This window comes from Brachyhypopomus gauderio, chromosome 14, assembly GCF_052324685.1.
Source record: "Brachyhypopomus gauderio isolate BG-103 chromosome 14, BGAUD_0.2, whole genome shotgun sequence".
Lineage (NCBI taxonomy): Eukaryota > Metazoa > Chordata > Actinopteri > Gymnotiformes > Hypopomidae > Brachyhypopomus > Brachyhypopomus gauderio.
In genome coordinates this window covers 10,342,860-10,363,573 of record NC_135224.1, presented here as the reverse complement: position 1 = coordinate 10,363,573, position 20,714 = coordinate 10,342,860, and the positions used below count along the sequence as shown (strand labels likewise).

The 20,714-nt window shown below is 45.4% G+C and overlaps 1 protein-coding gene across 1 annotated transcript in view; it reads left to right on the top strand.

Moving 5' to 3' along the window:
- The window catches only part of LOC143475622 (IgGFc-binding protein-like), a 43,625-nt gene that overhangs the window by 7,980 nt on the left and 14,931 nt on the right, over positions 1–20,714 (top strand). Inside the window, exons 23-69 of the mRNA XM_076973501.1 lie at positions 2–195; positions 290–431; positions 602–846; positions 941–1,089; positions 1,172–1,300; positions 1,416–1,554; positions 1,650–1,791; positions 1,908–2,104; positions 2,217–2,355; positions 2,441–2,557; positions 2,875–2,999; positions 5,771–5,916; positions 6,315–6,458; positions 6,631–6,738; positions 6,960–7,129; positions 7,330–7,532; positions 7,658–7,799; positions 8,604–8,672; positions 8,756–8,949; positions 9,044–9,185; positions 9,360–9,604; positions 9,699–9,847; positions 9,930–10,058; positions 10,174–10,312; positions 10,408–10,549; positions 10,666–10,862; positions 10,975–11,113; positions 11,199–11,315; positions 11,633–11,757; positions 14,529–14,674; positions 15,073–15,216; positions 15,389–15,496; positions 15,718–15,887; positions 16,088–16,290; positions 16,416–16,557; positions 17,362–17,430; positions 17,514–17,707; positions 17,802–17,943; positions 18,118–18,362; positions 18,457–18,605; positions 18,688–18,816; positions 18,932–19,070; positions 19,166–19,307; positions 19,424–19,620; positions 19,733–19,871; positions 19,957–20,073; positions 20,391–20,515. Coding sequence (XP_076829616.1) covers positions 2–195; positions 290–431; positions 602–846; positions 941–1,089; positions 1,172–1,300; positions 1,416–1,554; positions 1,650–1,791; positions 1,908–2,104; positions 2,217–2,355; positions 2,441–2,557; positions 2,875–2,999; positions 5,771–5,916; positions 6,315–6,458; positions 6,631–6,738; positions 6,960–7,129; positions 7,330–7,532; positions 7,658–7,799; positions 8,604–8,672; positions 8,756–8,949; positions 9,044–9,185; positions 9,360–9,604; positions 9,699–9,847; positions 9,930–10,058; positions 10,174–10,312; positions 10,408–10,549; positions 10,666–10,862; positions 10,975–11,113; positions 11,199–11,315; positions 11,633–11,757; positions 14,529–14,674; positions 15,073–15,216; positions 15,389–15,496; positions 15,718–15,887; positions 16,088–16,290; positions 16,416–16,557; positions 17,362–17,430; positions 17,514–17,707; positions 17,802–17,943; positions 18,118–18,362; positions 18,457–18,605; positions 18,688–18,816; positions 18,932–19,070; positions 19,166–19,307; positions 19,424–19,620; positions 19,733–19,871; positions 19,957–20,073; positions 20,391–20,515 — 7,118 coding nt within the window. The remainder of the gene's footprint in view (position 1; positions 196–289; positions 432–601; positions 847–940; positions 1,090–1,171; positions 1,301–1,415; positions 1,555–1,649; positions 1,792–1,907; positions 2,105–2,216; positions 2,356–2,440; positions 2,558–2,874; positions 3,000–5,770; positions 5,917–6,314; positions 6,459–6,630; positions 6,739–6,959; positions 7,130–7,329; positions 7,533–7,657; positions 7,800–8,603; positions 8,673–8,755; positions 8,950–9,043; positions 9,186–9,359; positions 9,605–9,698; positions 9,848–9,929; positions 10,059–10,173; positions 10,313–10,407; positions 10,550–10,665; positions 10,863–10,974; positions 11,114–11,198; positions 11,316–11,632; positions 11,758–14,528; positions 14,675–15,072; positions 15,217–15,388; positions 15,497–15,717; positions 15,888–16,087; positions 16,291–16,415; positions 16,558–17,361; positions 17,431–17,513; positions 17,708–17,801; positions 17,944–18,117; positions 18,363–18,456; positions 18,606–18,687; positions 18,817–18,931; positions 19,071–19,165; positions 19,308–19,423; positions 19,621–19,732; positions 19,872–19,956; positions 20,074–20,390; positions 20,516–20,714) is intronic.

Below are 20,714 nucleotides of genomic sequence, written 5' to 3'. Positions count from 1 at the left end.
GTTACGTGCCCTCCTGACTCTGAGTATATAGAGTGTGGTCCAGCTTGCATTCCCAGCTGTAAGGAGCCCTCCACCAACTGCACTGGCTCTTGTATCAGTGCCTGTTTCTGCAAACCGGGTTTTGTGTTCCGGGGGAAACGATGTGTTCCCATTGAGCAGTGTGGATGTCTGGATGATGACAATAACTACTATGAGGTACATGGACCACACAGTTGATCATGACAACATTGGATCCAGTATAGGAATCTGCATGCTTAGACTTATAAATGTAATTTGTGTCTCGTTTCAGCCTGGAGAGATCATCTTTGGGAATGGCTGCTCCAAGCTGTGTCGCTGTGCCGGCAATTACACCTTGAGCTGTGTAGACAACACCTGTGATCCCACAGAAGAATGTCGACAAGTGGGAGGAGTCTATGGTTGCTATCCTAAAGGTGTTGTGGCACTGTTTCTTCCTATGGTGATGCTGACTTATATTAAACATTCTAGGATATTATTGCCAAATGTTAAAGTTCAGACAGATCAAAACCGAATAAGCACATGTCCGTTTTATTAGCGATTTTCATTCATGCCTGTAAGACCTGTTGGTGTTTTCTATCTACAGACTCATCCACCTGTATTGCCTCTGGTGATCCCCACTACTCCACCTTTGACAAGCGCAGTTATGACTTCATGGGCAACTGCACCTACCTGATGTCTGAGCCTTGCAACAGCACAGATGTGCCTTACTTTGCTGTTTATACTGACAATGAGAATCGTTTCAACATCCCCACCATCAGCTATGTGAGTGCTGTCCATGTCAATGTTCTTGGAGTGAAGGTGTCCATCTTGAAAGGAGGAATTGTGCAGGTCAGTAAGCAGAAAGAAAACTGACATAGAAAGGTGGTGTCTGCACGAATGTTGCAAATTGGAAATCTTACTATTGGTTTCCAAATGTTCTCAGGTGAATGGAACCACTGTGAACATTCCACTAAGCCCTGCTCCTGGAGTGGACGTCTTTCAATCTGGGACACTCTATACTGTGAGCATGAATTTTGGAGTGACAGTTCGCTATGATGGAAACCACTACATGGACATCAAAGTCATCAAAGAGTAAGTGTAGTGAACAAGTGGGAATTATCACAGCACTGTGAATCCAGTGCATCTTCCTCACGTATGGCATGTGTCTGTGCAGTTATCAGGACAGGCTGTGCGGCCTGTGTGGTGACTATAATGGCGACTTTAAAGATGACTTCCGTACTCCCACTGGTGAACTGGTGACCAATCCAACTGACTTTGGTAACAGCTGGAATACAGACCCTGAGTGAGTGATGTGTACATATTGCATTGCACATACTGAGGAATGCATCGTTCCTTATTCCCTCTGGTAAGGGATCATGTGTCTGGAAGGAGACTGACTCTTGTGTGCATTTGCTCAGCTGCAATAAGAGCCCGATAGGTCCAAATCCTGGCTGCACAGATGCTGAGCAAGAACTTTATGAGAGTCCCGCCTACTGTGGAATCATACTGGACAGCAAAGGCCCATTCGCTGTCTGTCACCCAAGAGTCAATCCCAATGTAAGTTCAACCAGGCTGGGCCATTGGCAGCTGAGTATTGGACTTCTTTAGTCATGTAACACTAACATTTGTGTCATCTGTATGCGTTTGTGTAGAGTTTCTTCAAAAACTGTGTGTTTGACCTGTGTGCGCTGGACGGACCTCACTCTGCATTGTGTGAGGCTATCGAAGCCTACGTCAACGAGTGTCAGGATCGTGGAGTCAACATCGGGCCCTGGAGAAACAGCACCTTCTGCCGTAAGTCTCACGCGATTAAATCACACTCGCCAGTTCATATATGCAAGATGATGACTGATATTTTAAATTCTTTGTTAAGTGCGATTGCCACAATAACACTGTACTTTCTTTCGTAGCTCTTAAATGCCCACCCAACAGCCACTATGACCCCTGTGTCCCCCCGTGCCAGCCCTCCTGTACCCGTCCGCCACCCAGCCAGTGTACTGGACCCTGTTCTGAGGGATGTCTGTGTGACCCTGGATACTTACTCAGTGCTGGCAAGTGTGTTAAAAGAGACACATGTGGCTGCACTTATAATGGACAGTACTACAAGGTGATTGTGTCCAAGTGTTATTGGCTTGTAGTCACTATTTTCTTAGTGCCTCGGTACATGAATGAAGCAAGTTTTTGTCTATAATGTCCTGCCTTCTCTCTGTGCACATTAGCCTGATGAAGAGTTCTACACTAAGGACTGTGAGCTGCTGTGCAGGTGTGATCCTCCATTCGTCACCTGCAGTGCTGCTGAATGTCCCCCCATGCAGCAGTGTGGTGTGCAGGGAGGACAAATCGGCTGTTACCCAGTTGGTCAGTAAATAAAAACTTTATAGATATAATGAAATACATCTTATATTGATGTGGCTGAGTTCATCTGTCCTTTGTTGCTCTCTAGGTTCTCAAGACTGCATCATCTCTGGTGACCCTCATTACAACACCTTTGATAGTAAATTTTACACCTTCATGGGTACCTGCACCTACACGCTGGCCCGCACTTGCAGAAACAACACTGGTGAGTAGAGTTCATGTTTTCTGAAGTTAATTAAGATCACTTTGGGTATAATAGGCCGGATTAGGTCGGACTTTTACCACTTAGTTGTCGTGCAGTTTTTGACATAAATATAGGGAGCTAACGCTAGCATGTTCCCTATAACCAGGAAAGACTAGCTTGTATTCAGCTTTTTGATTGGACGTCCAATTGCCGAGGGGCACTTTTTTTTCTCTGTAGGAAACGAATAGCAGAATGTTCAAAACCTAGCACCAACTAGCAAAACCATAGCAACTACTCTCCAACACCCATCAACTAACTTTTCATGATGTTTTCGGTAGGTCCCTGGTTCTCTGTGGAGGGTAAGAATGAGGAGAGAGGTGTCTCTGGTGTATCTTACCTCAGGAAGTTGTATGTGACCGTCAACGGCGTCACTGTGACAATGATGAAGAGCAGAATCACTCTGGTTAGCATGAACTCCTGGAAGCACATTTTCATGCAACACCTCTGTATTTATTCCTAGTTCTCTTTAACTGCTGTAATTTTTTATTAATGACAAATATAGATTATGTCCATCCATCCATTAATTCTCATCCGCTTATCCGGGTCCGGGTCGTGGGGGCAGTAGCCTAAGCAAAGAGGCCCAGCTTTCCCTCTCCCCAGTCACCTCTTCTAGCTCCTCTGGGGGGATACCGAGGCATTCCCAGGACAGCCAAGAGATATAATCTCTCCAGCTTGTCCTGGGTCTTCCCCGGGGTCTCCTTCCAGTTGGACATACCCGGAGCACCTCCCTAGGGAGGCGCCCAATTGGCATCCGGACCAGATGCACAAACCACCTCAACTGGCTCCTCTCTACATGGTGAAGTAGCGACTCTACTCCGAGCCTCTCCCAGATGACCGTGCTCCATACCTTATCTCTAAGACAGAGCCTGGACACCCTGCGGAGAAAACTCATTTCAGCCACTTGTATTCGCGATCTAATTCTTTCGGTCACTACCCAGAGCTCGTGACCATAGGGATGTAGATTGACCAGAAACTCGAGAGCCTTGCCTTTTGGCTCCGCTCTCTCTTCACTACTGCAGCCGCAGCACCAATCTGCCTGTCAATCTCTCGTTCCATTCTTCCCTCACTCATGAACAAGAACATGAGATACTTGAACTCCTCCACTTGAGGCAAGGACTCACTGTTGACCCAGAGAGGGAACTCAACCCTTATACAACTGAGTACCATGGTCTCAGTTTTAGAGGTGCTGATTCTCATTCCGGCCTTCTTGCACTCGGCTGCAAACTGATCCAGCAAGAGCTGTAGTTCTCGGCCCGATGATGCCAACAGGACCCGCAAAAATCATCCGCAAAAAGGAGATGCGGAATCCTGAGGCCAACGAACCGAACCCCCTCCGCCACTTGGCTATGCAGAGATATTCTGTCCATAAAAGTTATGAATAGAATCGGTGACAAAGGGCAGCCCTTGTGGGTACTCCCACTGGGAACAAGTCTGTTTACCGGCCATGTGAACCAAGCTCTTGCTCCGTTCGTACAGGGACTGGATAGCTCGTAGCAGTGGGTCCCGAACCCTATATTCCCGGAGCACCCCCCAGAAGATTCCCAGAGGAACACGGTCAAATGCTTTCTCCAAATCCACAAAGCACATGTGGACTGGCTAAGCCTACTCCCATGCACCCTCCTGGACCCTCGCAAGGATAAAAGGCTGGTCCAGTGTTCCATGACCACGACGGAACCCACATTGTTCCTCTTGTAACTGAGATTCGACTATCGACTAGCGACTATCGACGAACTGTCTTCTCCAGAACCCCTGCATAGACCTTACTGGGGAGACTGAGGACTGTCTCAGTCCCCCGATAGCTTGGCCCTCCTGTACCCATCTGCTGCCTCCAGAGTCCCACAAACATCTTTTGTGGGCATCCCCCGGCATCTTTGCCCATCATCTGATCCAACTCACCACTAGGTGGTGATCGATTGACAGCTCAGCTCCTCTCTTTACACGATTACAAAATCAATCATCGACCTGTGACTTAAGGTGTCCTGGTGACATGTGCACTTATGGACACCTCTGTGTTCGAACATGGTGTTTGTTATGGACAGACTGTGACGAGCACACACAGAAGTCCAATAACAGAACACTACTCGGATTCAGATCAGAGAGGCCATTCCTCCCAATCACGTCCTTCCAGGTTCTACTGTCATTGCCTGCGCGTGCATTGAAGTCTCTTAGCAGAACAATGGAATCCCCAGAAAGGGCACCTTTTAGTATCCCCTCCAAGGACTCCAGGAATGCCGGGTACTCCGAACTGCCATTTAGTGCATAAGCACAAACAACAGTCAGAGCCCCTTCTCCAACCTGAAGGCGCAGTGAAGCAACCCTCTTGTCTCCTGGGGAAAACTCCCAACACACAGGCAGTGAGCCGGGGAGCTATAAGTAAGCCCTTTTCTGCCCTCCGCCTTTCACCCTGAGCAACTCCAGAAAAGACGTCCAGCCTCTCTCGAGAGGATTGGTTCCAGAACCCAAACTGTGTGTTGAGGTGACCCCAACTATATCTAGTTGGTATCTCTCAGCCTCGCATACCAGCTCAGGCTCCTTCCCAACTAGAGAGGTTACATTCCATGTCCAAAGAGCCAGCTTAAGTAACCCAGGACCCATCCTTCAACCACCGCACAATCCGCAATGCACCGAAGTACCCCTAGTACTACCTCTCCCACAGGTGATGGACCCATGGGAGAGTGAACCCACATGTCTTCTTCGGGCTGTGTCCGGCCGGGCCCCATGGGTAGAAACCCAACCACCAGGGGCTCACCAAGGAGACCCTCCTGCAGGCCTGGCTCCAGGGTGAGGCCCCGGTAACCCTGATCCAGGCAATGGTATCTGGGTCCTGTTATTGTTAAATTCCATAAGAGTTATTTGGATCACTCTTTGTCTGACCCATCACATAGGACCAATTTGCCTTGGGAGACTCTACCAGGGGCATTGCCCCAGACAACCTAGCTCCTAGGATCATGTAGGCACGCAAACCCCAACACCACGATAAAGTTTTTGATCCATGGAGGGATATAGAACATGTGATTTTTTTTCTTTTTGTAGTCTTTTTGTTGACACTGATATTTACTGCTATATTAAGGTCATCTTTCTTCTCAACCAGTGATCATAATAGTGTGAATGAATCACAGTCTTATCAAAGTTCATCTGTGTTTTAAATGTTTTGTTGTCTTTCCCACATTTCAGGTGAACGGACGGAGAGTAGGCCTCCCTCATTCCCCCTCTCCTCTAATCTCTCTATCCTCGGCTGGGCAGTACGTCATCCTCACCACTCCATTTGGTCTGGAGGTGCGCTGGGATGGCAACCACTATGCTAAGATCACAGTGCCCAGGTACTGCCCCAGACGTGTGTCGTAGATACTGGAATACCCTGAATTTTGCATAGAGACAAACATAAACCAGTACATTACAGTGGAAACTGCTTTACAATAGATATTATTGTGCTTTTTGGAATTATGTGCACTGTGTTTAGCCAAATGCACCATTTAGTTGTTTGAGCAGTTAAATACTGTCAGCAAGAAAGCAACATCACCAATTTACAATTTTTTTGATCTCTTAAAGGTTTGGATGATTTGATGTGTAATCATTTTGAACACATCCCAGATTCATTCTCACTAACACAATTAATGCATTAAAAAAATTAAAGTCCATAGCAGGGTTAAATCTTGGCAATAAGAATATTGAAGTATTTGTGTAAATATCTTTCCATTTATCTTTGTCTCTCTCTCAGTACCTACTTTGAGCAGATGTGTGGTTTGTGTGGGGACTACAATGGAAACCCCAACAATGATTTTACCCAACCAAATGGATCCCTGGCTGGAAGCTCAGATCAGTTTGGCAACAGCTGGCAAACAGATGAAGATGAGGATGATGCGTTAGTGTCTTCTGGGTTTCCCTCTTTTAAAGACAATTGGACAATAATGACCCCAAATAGTTTTTATTACTCATAGCACTATCAAGTTGCATAATTTAAAAACTCTTTCATGCTCTTCATGTTTGTTTATATATACTTGATTTTCTGAGTATCCTTGATGTTGTGTTTTCAGGTGCAAGCCTGATGTCGGTCCTCACCCACCATGTGACCCCAGCCTTGAGGCTGAAGTGTCTAAACCAGAGAAGTGTGGAAAAATCACTGACACCACTGGACCATTCAGGTAAGAACTTTCTGGTGGAACACCTGCTAAATATTTTCATGTCTTTTAGACTGTCTTCTACTACAAAATGAATTCTTTGTGATAGCATGTCCTCATGTCCTCAGTGGTGCTCTAGCTCACCTTGTAAAGCAGGTAGAGTAGGTACCTATCACTAGCAGAGTCTTGGGCCCATCTCCTAAATGCTGAAAATTAAAAGGTCCTAACAACAATTTTTTTCACAGGGACTGTATAAAGGTGGTAGACCCTCTGCCGTTCTTCCAGAGCTGCGTGTTTGATATGTGTCGCTATCAAGGTCTTCAACAAACCCTGTGTGACCAGCTGCAGGCCTACACTGATGCTTGTCTCAGTGCAGGGGCACCAGTCCACCAGTGGAGGGAACCAGACTTCTGCCGTGAGTCTGAGTGTGCAAACTTCAACTTGTACAGACACATCATGCTATTACTAACTAACATTCAGGAATATTCAGCTACGTTTTTTTATGTTTGAAAAAACTGCAAAAACATACAAAATTTGATAGATTTCAAGCTTGACCCATTAACCTGTGTCTGCATCTTGTGGTAAAGTGACTTTCTCTGTCTTTGTTCTCCACAGCTCTGGTGTGTCCTCCTAACAGCCACTACTCCATGTGTGTGAGCTCATGTCCAGAAACATGTGTGGGTGTGAGCGGACCCCCTGGCTGTGGAGAGAAGTGTGTTGAAGGCTGCGAGTGTGATCCTGGTTTTGTGCTGAGCAACAACAAGTGTGTGCCTCTCAAAGACTGTGGCTGTGTGGACACTAATGGCTCCTACCACCCCGTGAGTGTCTCACACACATATGTCACACATACAGTAAAGTTTTAATTTCACCAATGATTATTTACAAATACATCCTATCCCTTCAAATACAATCTGAGTCTGTGTGTATTTTCCATGTTTTTTAGATGAATGAGAGCTGGTATCTGGAGGGATGTGAGCAGCAATGTGTGTGTCTGGGTGGAAGAATCATCCAGTGCCACGACACCAGTTGCCTCCCTACAGAGACCTGCCAACTGCAGGATGGAGAGTTTGTGTGCAAACCAAATGGTACAACAACTCACGTAGTCCATGAGCTTGTTAAAATGACAAATCAGAGATGTTCACTAGTCACTTTAGAATAGTCAGAGTCAAGTCTTTGGTCTCTGGGGTATGAGATCATGTTGAGTCTCTGGATAAGACTCCAAGTAAAGACAGAAGTCCCCCTTAGAATGTTTTTGTTTACTCACATTATACACGGTTCACTGTCTCTTTTATTTATGACGTTGCTAATATGTGTTGCCAATTCCAAAGAGATGACAGTTCCTGAAACTTAGCTAATGATAAATTTATGCTGGAATGCAAAGAAACGTTAGCTAGCTAACAAAAAATGGCGGTAGGACCATGGAGCATGCAATTGTCTAGCTAAATTGTTCAAAAATATGTTTAGCTCATATTTTTTTATTCTAAACAAATGTATGTACAGTATTATCGTTTAGCTAGTACATTACTTTTCATGCCAAACGTAGGCTAGGCTACATGCTAGCAGAAAATAACATTTATTCAAATGATAGGTTAAGTAAAAGTCTGAGTGGAGTCACAAGTCTTTCACAATACATCAAAAGTGCAGCTTGAGTTCAACCAGCTGACTCAAGATGCCTTCTTTGGCATATCTAGAATAACATTAATATGTATACATACACTACACCAAGAAAAATGAGTGTACAGTTATTTATTATGATGTAATTTCCTGAAGCTGAACTATAGTATCTCCTACACTTCAGCCAGATAGATAACCATCACCTAATCAACAAATACTAAACCGTTCACAACTTAAGTATGGTGTCTTCTCTGTTTTATAATCCTAAACTACAGATGGGCATACTACATCAAAGCCCCCTACACCAACAACATCAAAACCTACTGTGCCTACTAAACCACCAGGTAAATTGCATCTGAATCTCCTCTATATAGTACATTAAGGCATGCGAACTTGTCCTAACCTCTCTGTTCTTCTCCAAAAATAGTTACGTGCCCTCCTGACTCGGAGTATATAGAATGTGGTCCAGCTTGCATTCCCAGCTGTAAGGAGCCCTCCACCAACTGCACTGGCTCTTGTATCAGTGCCTGTTTCTGCAAACCGGGTTTTGTGTTCCGGGGGAAACGATGTGTTCCCATTGAGCAGTGTGGATGTCTGGATGATGACAATAACTACTATGAGGTACATGGACCACACAGTTGATCATGACAACATTGGATCCAGTATAGGAATCTGCATGCTTAGACTTATAAATGTAATTTGTGTCTCGTTTCAGCCTGGAGAGATCATCTTTGGGAATGGCTGCTCCAAGCTGTGTCGCTGTGCCGGCAATTACACCTTGAGCTGTGTAGACAACACCTGTGATCCCACAGAAGAATGTCGACAAGTGGGAGGAGTCTATGGTTGCTATCCTAAAGGTGTTGTGGCACTGTTTCTTCCTATGGTGATGCTGACTTATATTAAACATTCTAGGATATTATAGCATGCTTAATGTTAAAGTTCAGACAGATCAAAACCGAATAAGCACATGTCCGTTTTATTAGCGATTTTCATTCATGCCTGTAAGACCTGTTGGTGTTTTCTATCTACAGACTCATCCACCTGTATTGCCTCTGGTGATCCCCACTACTCCACCTTTGACAAGCGCAGTTATGACTTCATGGGCAACTGCACCTACCTGATGTCTGAGCCTTGCAACAGCACAGATGTGCCTTACTTTGCTGTTTATACTGACAATGAGAATCGTTTCAACATCCCCACCATCAGCTATGTGAGTGCTGTCCATGTCAATGTTCTTGGAGTGAAGGTGTCCATCTTGAAAGGAGGAATTGTGCAGGTCAGTAAGCAGAAAGAAAACTGACATAGAAAGGTGGTGTCTGCACGAATGTTGCAAATTGGAAATCTTACTATTGGTTTCCAAATGTTCTCAGGTGAATGGAACCACTGTGAACATTCCACTAAGCCCTGCTCCTGGAGTGGACGTCTTTCAATCTGGGACACTCTATACTGTGAGCATGAATTTTGGAGTGACAGTTCGCTATGATGGAAACCACTACATGGACATCAAAGTCATCAAAGAGTAAGTGTAGTGAACAAGTGGGAATTATCACAGCACTGTGAATCCAGTGCATCTTCCTCACGTATGGCATGTGTCTGTGCAGTTATCAGGACAGGCTGTGCGGCCTGTGTGGTGACTATAATGGCGACTTTAAAGATGACTTCCGTACTCCCACTGGTGAACTGGTGACCAATCCAACTGACTTTGGTAACAGCTGGAATACAGACCCTGAGTGAGTGATGTGTACATATTGTATTGCACATACTGAGGAATGCATCGTTCCTTATTCCCTCTGGTAAGGGATCATGTGTCTGGAAGGAGACTGACTCTTGTGTGCATTTGCTCAGCTGCAATAAGAGCCCGATAGGTCCAAATCCTGGCTGCACAGATGCTGAGCAAGAACTTTATGAGAGTCCCGCCTACTGTGGAATCATACTGGACAGCAAAGGCCCATTCGCTGTCTGTCACCCAAGAGTCAATCCCAATGTAAGTTCAACCAGGCTGGGCCATTGGCAGCTGAGTATTGGACTTCTTTAGTCATGTAACACTAACATTTGTGTCATCTGTATGCGTTTGTGTAGAGTTTCTTCAAAAACTGTGTGTTTGACCTGTGTGCGCTGGACGGACCTCACTCTGCATTGTGTGAGGCTATCGAAGCCTACGTCAACGAGTGTCAGGATCGTGGAGTCAACATCGGGCCCTGGAGAAACAGCACCTTCTGCCGTAAGTCTCACGCGATTAAATCACACTCGCCAGTTCATATATGCAAGATGATGACTGATATTTTAAATTCTTTGTTAAGTGCGATTGCCACAATAACACTGTACTTTCTTTCGTAGCTCTTAAATGCCCACCCAACAGCCACTATGACCCCTGTGTCCCCCCGTGCCAGCCCTCCTGTACCCGTCCGCCACCCAGCCAGTGTACTGGACCCTGTTCTGAGGGATGTCTGTGTGACCCTGGATACTTACTCAGTGCTGGCAAGTGTGTTAAAAGAGACACATGTGGCTGCACTTATAATGGACAGTACTACAAGGTGATTGTGTCCAAGTGTTATTGGCTTGTAGTCACTATTTTCTTAGTGCCTCGGTACATGAATGAAGCAAGTTTTTGTCTATAATGTCCTGCCTTCTCTCTGTGCACATTAGCCTGATGAAGAGTTCTACACTAAGGACTGTGAGCTGCTGTGCAGGTGTGATCCTCCATTCGTCACCTGCAGTGCTGCTGAATGTCCCCCCATGCAGCAGTGTGGTGTGCAGGGAGGACAAATCGGCTGTTACCCAGTTGGTCAGTAAATAAAAACTTTATAGATATAATGAAATACATCTTATATTGATGTGGCTGAGTTCATCTGTCCTTTGTTGCTCTCTAGGTTCTCAAGACTGCATCATCTCTGGTGACCCTCATTACAACACCTTTGATAGTAAATTTTACACCTTCATGGGTACCTGCACCTACACGCTGGCCCGCACTTGCAGAAACAACACTGGTGAGTAGAGTTCATGTTTTCTGAAGTTAATTAAGATCACTTTGGGTATAATAGGCCGGATTAGGTCGGACTTTTACCACTTAGTTGTCGTGCAGTTTTTGACATAAATATAGGGAGCTAACGCTAGCATGTTCCCTATAACCAGGAAAGACTAGCTTGTATTCAGCTTTTTGATTGGACGTCCAATTGCCGAGGGGCACTTTTTTTTCTCTGTAGGAAACGAATAGCAGAATGTTCAAAACCTAGCACCAACTAGCAAAACCATAGCAACTACTCTCCAACACCCATCAACTAACTTTTCATGATGTTTTCGGTAGGTCCCTGGTTCTCTGTGGAGGGTAAGAATGAGGAGAGAGGTGTCTCTGGTGTATCTTACCTCAGGAAGTTGTATGTGACCGTCAACGGCGTCACTGTGACAATGATGAAGAGCAGAATCACTCTGGTTAGCATGAACTCCTGGAAGCACATTTTCATGCAACACCTCTGTATTTATTCCTAGTTCTCTTTAACTGCTGTAATTTTTTATTAATGACAAATATAGATTATGTCCATCCATCCATTAATTCTCATCCGCTTATCCGGGTCCGGGTCGTGGGGGCAGTAGCCTAAGCAAAGAGGCCCAGCTTTCCCTCTCCCCAGTCACCTCTTCTAGCTCCTCTGGGGGGATACCGAGGCATTCCCAGGACAGCCAAGAGATATAATCTCTCCAGCTTGTCCTGGGTCTTCCCCGGGGTCTCCTTCCAGTTGGACATACCCGGAGCACCTCCCTAGGGAGGCGCCCAATTGGCATCCGGACCAGATGCACAAACCACCTCAACTGGCTCCTCTCTACATGGTGAAGTAGCGACTCTACTCCGAGCCTCTCCCAGATGACCGTGCTCCATACCTTATCTCTAAGACAGAGCCTGGACACCCTGCGGAGAAAACTCATTTCAGCCACTTGTATTCGCGATCTAATTCTTTCGGTCACTACCCAGAGCTCGTGACCATAGGGATGTAGATTGACCAGAAACTCGAGAGCCTTGCCTTTTGGCTCCGCTCTCTCTTCACTACTGCAGCCGCAGCACCAATCTGCCTGTCAATCTCTCGTTCCATTCTTCCCTCACTCATGAACAAGAACATGAGATACTTGAACTCCTCCACTTGAGGCAAGGACTCACTGTTGACCCAGAGAGGGAACTCAACCCTTATACAACTGAGTACCATGGTCTCAGTTTTAGAGGTGCTGATTCTCATTCCGGCCTTCTTGCACTCGGCTGCAAACTGATCCAGCAAGAGCTGTAGTTCTCGGCCCGATGATGCCAACAGGACCCGCAAAAATCATCCGCAAAAAGGAGATGCGGAATCCTGAGGCCAACGAACCGAACCCCCTCCGCCACTTGGCTATGCAGAGATATTCTGTCCATAAAAGTTATGAATAGAATCGGTGACAAAGGGCAGCCCTTGTGGGTACTCCCACTGGGAACAAGTCTGTTTACCGGCCATGTGAACCAAGCTCTTGCTCCGTTCGTACAGGGACTGGATAGCTCGTAGCAGTGGGTCCCGAACCCTATATTCCCGGAGCACCCCCCAGAAGATTCCCAGAGGAACACGGTCAAATGCTTTCTCCAAATCCACAAAGCACATGTGGACTGGCTAAGCCTACTCCCATGCACCCTCCTGGACCCTCGCAAGGATAAAAGGCTGGTCCAGTGTTCCATGACCACGACGGAACCCACATTGTTCCTCTTGTAACTGAGATTCGACTATCGACTAGCGACTATCGACGAACTGTCTTCTCCAGAACCCCTGCATAGACCTTACTGGGGAGACTGAGGACTGTCTCAGTCCCCCGATAGCTTGGCCCTCCTGTACCCATCTGCTGCCTCCAGAGTCCCACAAACATCTTTTGTGGGCATCCCCCGGCATCTTTGCCCATCATCTGATCCAACTCACCACTAGGTGGTGATCGATTGACAGCTCAGCTCCTCTCTTTACACGATTACAAAATCAATCATCGACCTGTGACTTAAGGTGTCCTGGTGACATGTGCACTTATGGACACCTCTGTGTTCGAACATGGTGTTTGTTATGGACAGACTGTGACGAGCACACACAGAAGTCCAATAACAGAACACTACTCGGATTCAGATCAGAGAGGCCATTCCTCCCAATCACGTCCTTCCAGGTTCTACTGTCATTGCCTGCGCGTGCATTGAAGTCTCTTAGCAGAACAATGGAATCCCCAGAAAGGGCACCTTTTAGTATCCCCTCCAAGGACTCCAGGAATGCCGGGTACTCCGAACTGCCATTTGGTGCATAAGCACAAACAACAGTCAGAGCCCCTTCTCCAACCTGAAGGCGCAGTGAAGCAACCCTCTTGTCTCCTGGGGAAAACTCCCAACACACAGGCAGTGAGCCGGGGAGCTATAAGTAAGCCCTTTTCTGCCCTCCGCCTTTCACCCTGAGCAACTCCAGAAAAGACGTCCAGCCTCTCTCGAGAGGATTGGTTCCAGAACCCAAACTGTGTGTTGAGGTGACCCCAACTATATCTAGTTGGTATCTCTCAGCCTCGCATACCAACTCAGGCTCCTTCCCAACTAGAGAGGTTACATTCCATGTCCAAAGAGCCAGCTTAAGTAACCCAGGACCCATCCTTCAACCACCGCACAATCCGCAATGCACCGAAGTACCCCTAGTACTACCTCTCCCACAGGTGATGGACCCATGGGAGAGTGAACCCACATGTCTTCTTCGGGCTGTGTCCGGCCGGGCCCCATGGGTAGAAACCCAACCACCAGGGGCTCACCAAGGAGACCCTCCTGCAGGCCTGGCTCCAGGGTGAGGCCCCGGTAACCCTGATCCAGGCAATGGTATCTGGGTCCTGTTATTGTTAAATTCCATAAGAGTTATTTGGATCACTCTTTGTCTGGCCCATCACATAGGACCAATTTGCCTTGGGAGACTCTACCAGGGGCATTGCCCCAGACAACCTAGCTCCTAGGATCATGTAGGCACGCAAACCCCAACACCACGATAAAGTTTTTGATCCATGGAGGGATATAGAACATGTGATTTTTTTTCTTTTTGTAGTCTTTTTGTTGACACTGATATTTACTGCTATATTAAGGTCATCTTTCTTCTCAACCAGTGATCATAATAGTGTGAATGAATCACAGTCTTATCAAAGTTCATCTGTGTTTTAAATGTTTTGTTGTCTTTCCCACATTTCAGGTGAACGGACGGAGAGTAGGCCTCCCTCATTCCCCCTCTCCTCTAATCTCTCTATCCTCGGCTGGGCAGTACGTCATCCTCACCACTCCATTTGGTCTGGAGGTGCGCTGGGATGGCAACCACTATGCTAAGATCACAGTGCCCAGGTACTGCCCCAGACGTGTGTCGTAGATACTGGAATACCCTGAATTTTGCATAGAGACAAACATAAACCAGTACATTACAGTGGAAACTGCTTTACAATAGATATTATTGTGCTTTTTGGAATTATGTGCACTGTGTTTAGCCAAATGCACCATTTAGTTGTTTGAGCAGTTAAATACTGTCAGCAAGAAAGCAACATCACCAATTTACAATTTTTTTGATCTCTTAAAGGTTTGGATGATTTGATGTGTAATCATTTTGAACACATCCCAGATTCATTCTCACTAACACAATTAATGCATTAAAAAAATTAAAGTCCATAGCAGGGTTAAATCTTGGCAATAAGAATATTGAAGTATTTGTGTAAATATCTTTCCGTTTATCTTTGTCTCTCTCTCAGTACCTACTTTGAGCAGATGTGTGGTTTGTGTGGGGACTACAATGGAAACCCCAACAATGATTTTACCCAACCAAATGGATCCCTGGCTGGAAGCTCAGATCAGTTTGGCAACAGCTGGCAAACAGATGAAGATGAGGATGATGCGTTAGTGTCTTCTGGGTTTCCCTCTTTTAAAGACAATTGGACAATAATGACCCCAAATAGTTTTTATTACTCATAGCACTATCAAGTTGCATAATTTAAAAACTCTTTCATGCTCTTCATGTTTGTTTATATATACTTGATTTTCTGAGTATCCTTGATGTTGTGTTTTCAGGTGCAAGCCTGATGTCGGTCCTCACCCACCATGTGACCCCAGCCTTGAGGCTGAAGTGTCTAAACCAGAGAAGTGTGGAAAAATCACTGACACCACTGGACCATTCAGGTAAGAACTTTCTGGTGGAACACCTGCTAAATATTTTCATGTCTTTTAGACTGTCTTCTACTACAAAATGAATTCTTTGTGATAGCATGTCCTCATGTCCTCAGTGGTGCTCTAGCTCACCTTGTAAAGCAGGTAGAGTAGGTTCCTATCACTAGCAGAGTCTTGGGCCCATCTCCTAAATGCTGAAAATTAAAAGGTCCTAACAACAATTTTTTTCACAGGGACTGTATAAAGGTGGTAGACCCTCTGCCGTTCTTCCAGAGCTGCGTGTTTGATATGTGTCGCTATCAAGGTCTTCAACAAACCCTGTGTGACCAGCTGCAGGCCTACACTGATGCTTGTCTCAGTGCAGGGGCACCAGTCCACCAGTGGAGGGAACCAGACTTCTGCCGTGAGTCTGAGTGTGCAAACTTCAACTTGTACAGACACATCATGCTATTACTAACTAACATTCAGGAATATTCAGCTACGTTTTTTTATGTTTGAAAAAACTGCAAAAACATACAAAATTTGATAGATTTCAAGCTTGACCCATTAACCTGTGTCTGCATCTTGTGGTAAAGTGACTTTCTCTGTCTTTGTTCTCCACAGCTCTGGTGTGTCCTCCTAACAGCCACTACTCCATGTGTGTGAGCTCATGTCCAGAAACATGTGTGGGTGTGAGCGGACCCCCTGGCTGTGGAGAGAAGTGTGTTGAAGGCTGCGAGTGTGATCCTGGTTTTGTGCTGAGCAACAACAAGTGTGTGCCTCTCAAAGACTGTGGCTGTGTGGACACTAATGGCTCCTACCACCCCGTGAGTGTCTCACACACATATGTCACACATACAGTAAAGTTTTAATTTCACCAATGATTATTTACAAATACATCCTATCCCTTCAAATACAATCTGAGTCTGTGTGTATTTTCCATGTTTTTTAGATGAATGAGAGCTGGTATCTGGAGGGATGTGAGCAGCAATGTGTGTGTCTGGGTGGAAGAATCATCCAGTGCCACGACACCAGTTGCCTCCCTACAGAGACCTGCCAACTGCAGGATGGAGAGTTTGTGTGCAAACCAAATGGTACAACAACTCACGTAGTCCATGAGCTTGTTAAAATGACAAATCAGAGATGTTCACTAGTCACTTTAGAATAGTCAGAGTCAAGTCTTTGGTCTCTGGGGTATGAGATCATGTTGAGTCTCTGGATAAGACTCCAAGTAAAGACAGAAGTCCCCCTTAGAATGTTTTTGTTTACTCACATTATACACGGTTCACTGTCTCTTTTATTTATGACGTTGCTAATATGTGTTGCCAATTCCAAAGAGATGACAGTTCCTGAAACTTAGCTAATGATAAATTTATGCTGGAATGCAAAGAAACGTTAGCTAGCTAACAAAAAATGGCGGTAGGACCATGGAGCATGCAATTGTCTAGCTAAATTGTTCAAAAATATGTTTAGCTCATATTTTTTTATTCTAAACAAATGTATGTACAGTATTATCGTTTAGCTAGTACATTACTTTTCATGCCAAACGTAGGCTAGGCTACATGCTAGCAGAAAATAACATTTATTCAAATGATAGGTTAAGTAAAAGTCTGAGTGGAGTCACAAGTCTTTCACAATACATCAAAAGTGTAGCTTGAGTTCAACCAGCTGACTCAAGATGCCTTCTTTGGCATATCTAGAATAACATTAATATGTATACATACACTACACCAAGAAAAATGAGTGTACAGTTATTTATTATGATGTAATTTCCTGAAGCTGAACTATAGTATCTCCTACACTTCAGCCAGATAGATAACCATCACCTAATCAACAAATACTAAACCGTTCACAACTTAAGTATGGTGTCTTCTCTGTTTTATAATCCTAAACTACAGATGGGCATACTACATCAAAGCCCCCTACACCAACAACATCAAAACCTACTGTGCCTACTAAACCACCAGGTAAATTGCATCTGAATCTCCTCTATATAGTACATTAAGGCATGCGAACTTGTCCTAACCTCTCTGTTCTTCTCCAAAAATAGTTACGTGCCCTCCTGACTCGGAGTATATAGAATGTGGTCCAGCTTGCATTCCCAGCTGTAAGGAGCCCTCCACCAACTGCACTGGCTCTTGTATCAGTGCCTGTTTCTGCAAACCGGGTTTTGTGTTCCGGGGGAAACGATGTGTTCCCATTGAGCAGTGTGGATGTCTGGATGATGACAATAACTACTATGAGGTACATGGACCACACAGTTGATCATGACAACATTGGATCCAGTATAGGAATCTGCATGCTTAGACTTATAAATGTAATTTGTGTCTCGTTTCAGCCTGGAGAGATCATCTTTGGGAATGGCTGCTCCAAGCTGTGTCGCTGTGCCGGCAATTACACCTTGAGCTGTGTAGACAACACCTGTGATCCCACAGAAGAATGTCGACAAGTGGGAGGAGTCTATGGTTGCTATCCTAAAGGTGTTGTGGCACTGTTTCTTCCTATGGTGATGCTGACTTATATTAAACATTCTAGGATATTATAGCATGCTTAATGTTAAAGTTCAGACAGATCAAAACCGAATAAGCACATGTCCGTTTTATTAGCGATTTTCATTCATGCCTGTAAGACCTGTTGGTGTTTTCTATCTACAGACTCATCCACCTGTATTGCCTCTGGTGATCCCCACTACTCCACCTTTGACAAGCGCAGTTATGACTTCATGGGCAACTGCACCTACCTGATGTCTGAGCCTTGCAACAGCACAGATGTGCCTTACTTTGCTGTTTATACTGACAATGAGAATCGTTTCAACATCCCCACCATCAGCTATGTGAGTGCTGTCCATGTCAATGTTCTTGGAGTGAAGGTGTCCATCTTGAAAGGAGGAATTGTGCAGGTCAGTAAGCAGAAAGAAAACTGACATAGAAAGGTGGTGTCTGCACGAATGTTGCAAATTGGAAATCTTACTATTGGTTTCCAAATGTTCTCAGGTGAATGGAACCACTGTGAACATTCCACTAAGCCCTGCTCCTGGAGTGGACGTCTTTCAATCTGGGACACTCTATACTGTGAGCATGAATTTTGGAGTGACAGTTCGCTATGATGGAAACCACTACATGGACATCAAAGTCATCAAAGAGTAAGTGTAGTGAACAAGTGGGAATTATCACAGCACTGTGAATCCAGTGCATCTTCCTCACGTATGGCATGTGTCTGTGCAGTTATCAGGACAGGCTGTGCGGCCTGTGTGGTGACTATAATGGCGACTTTAAAGATGACTTCCGTACTCCCACTGGTGAATTGGTGACCAATCCAACTGACTTTGGTAACAGCTGGAATACAGACCCTGAGTGAGTGATGTGTACATATTGTATTGCACATACTGAGGAATGCATCGTTCCTTATTCCCTCTGGTAAGGGATCATGTGTCTGGAAGGAGACTGACTCTTGTGTGCATTTGCTCAGCTGCAATAAGAGCCCGATAGGTCCAAATCCTGGCTGCACAGATGCTGAGCAAGAACTTTATGAGAGTCCCGCCTACTGTGGAATCATACTGGACAGCAAAGGCCCATTCGCTGTCTGTCACCCAAGAGTCAATCCCAATGTAAGTTCAACCAGGCTGGGCCATTGGCAGCTGAGTATTGGACTTCTTTAGTCATGTAACACTAACATTTGTGTCATCGGTATGCGTTTGTGTAGAGTTTCTTCAAAAACTGTGTGTTTGACCTGTGTGCGCTGGACGGACCTCACTCTGCATTGTGTGAGGCTATCGAAGCCTACGTCAACGAGTGTCAGGATCGTGGAGTCAACATCGGGCCCTGGAGAAACAGCACCTTCTGCCGTAAGTCTCACGCGATTAAATCACACTCGCCAGTTCATATATGCAAGATGATGACTGATATTTTAAATTCTTTGTTAAGTGCGATTGCCACAATAACACTGTACTTTCTTTCGTAGCTCTTAAATGCCCACCCAACAGCCACTATGACCCCTGTGTCCCCCCGTGCCAGCCCTCCTGTACCCGTCCGCCACCCAGCCAGTGTACTGGACCCTGTTCTGAGGGATGTCTGTGTGACCCTGGATACTTACTCAGTGCTGGCAAGTGTGTTAAAAGAGACACATGTGGCTGCACTTATAATGGACAGTACTACAAGGTGATTGTGTCCAAGTGTTATTGGCTTGTAGTCACTATTTTCTTAGTGCCTCGGTACATGAATGAAGCAAGTTTTTGTCTATAATGTCCTGCCTTCTCTCTGTGCACATTAGCCTGATGAAGAGTTCTACACTAAGGACTGTGAGCTGCTGTGCAGGTGTGATCCTCCATTCGTCACCTGCAGTGCTGCTGAATGTCCCCCCATGCAGCAGTGTGGTGTGCAGGGAGGACAAATCGGCTGTTACCCAGTTGGTCAGTAAATAAAAACTTTATAGATATAATGAAATACATCTTATATTGATGTGGCTGAGTTCATCTGTCCTTTGTTGCTCTCTAGGTTCTCAAGACTGCATCATCTCTGGTGACCCTCATTACAACACCTTTGATAGTAAATTTTACACCTTCATGGGTACCTGCACCTACACGCTGGCCCGCACTTGCAGAAACAACACTGGTGAGTAGAGTTCATGTTTTCTGAAGTTAATTAAGATCACTTTGGGTATAATAGGCCGGATTAGGTCGGACTTTTACCACTTAGTTGTCGTGCAGTTTTTGACATAAATATAGGGAGCTAACGCTAGCATGTTCCCTATAACCAGGAAAGACTAGCTTGTATTCAGCTTTTTGATTGGACGTCCAATTGCCGAGGGGCACTTTTTTTTCTCTGTAGGAAACGAATAGCAGAATGTTCAAAACCTAGCACCAACTAGCAAAACCATAGCAACTACTCTCCAACACCCATCAACTAACTTTTCATGATGTTTTCGGTAGGTCCCTGGTTCTCTGTGGAGGGTAAGAATGAGGAGAGAGGTGTCTCTGGTGTATCTTACCTCAGGAAGTTGTATGTGACCGTCAACGGCGTCACTGTGACAATGATGAAGAGCAGAATCACTCTGGTTAGCATGAACTCCTGGAAGCACATTTTCATGCAACACCTCTGTATTTATTCCTAGTTCTCTTTAACTGCTGTAATTTTTTATTAATGACAAATATAGATTATGTCCATCCATCCATTAATTCTCATCCGCTTATCCGGGTCCGGGTCGTGGGGGCAGTAGCCTAAGCAAAGAGGCCCAGCTTTCCCTCTCCCCAGTC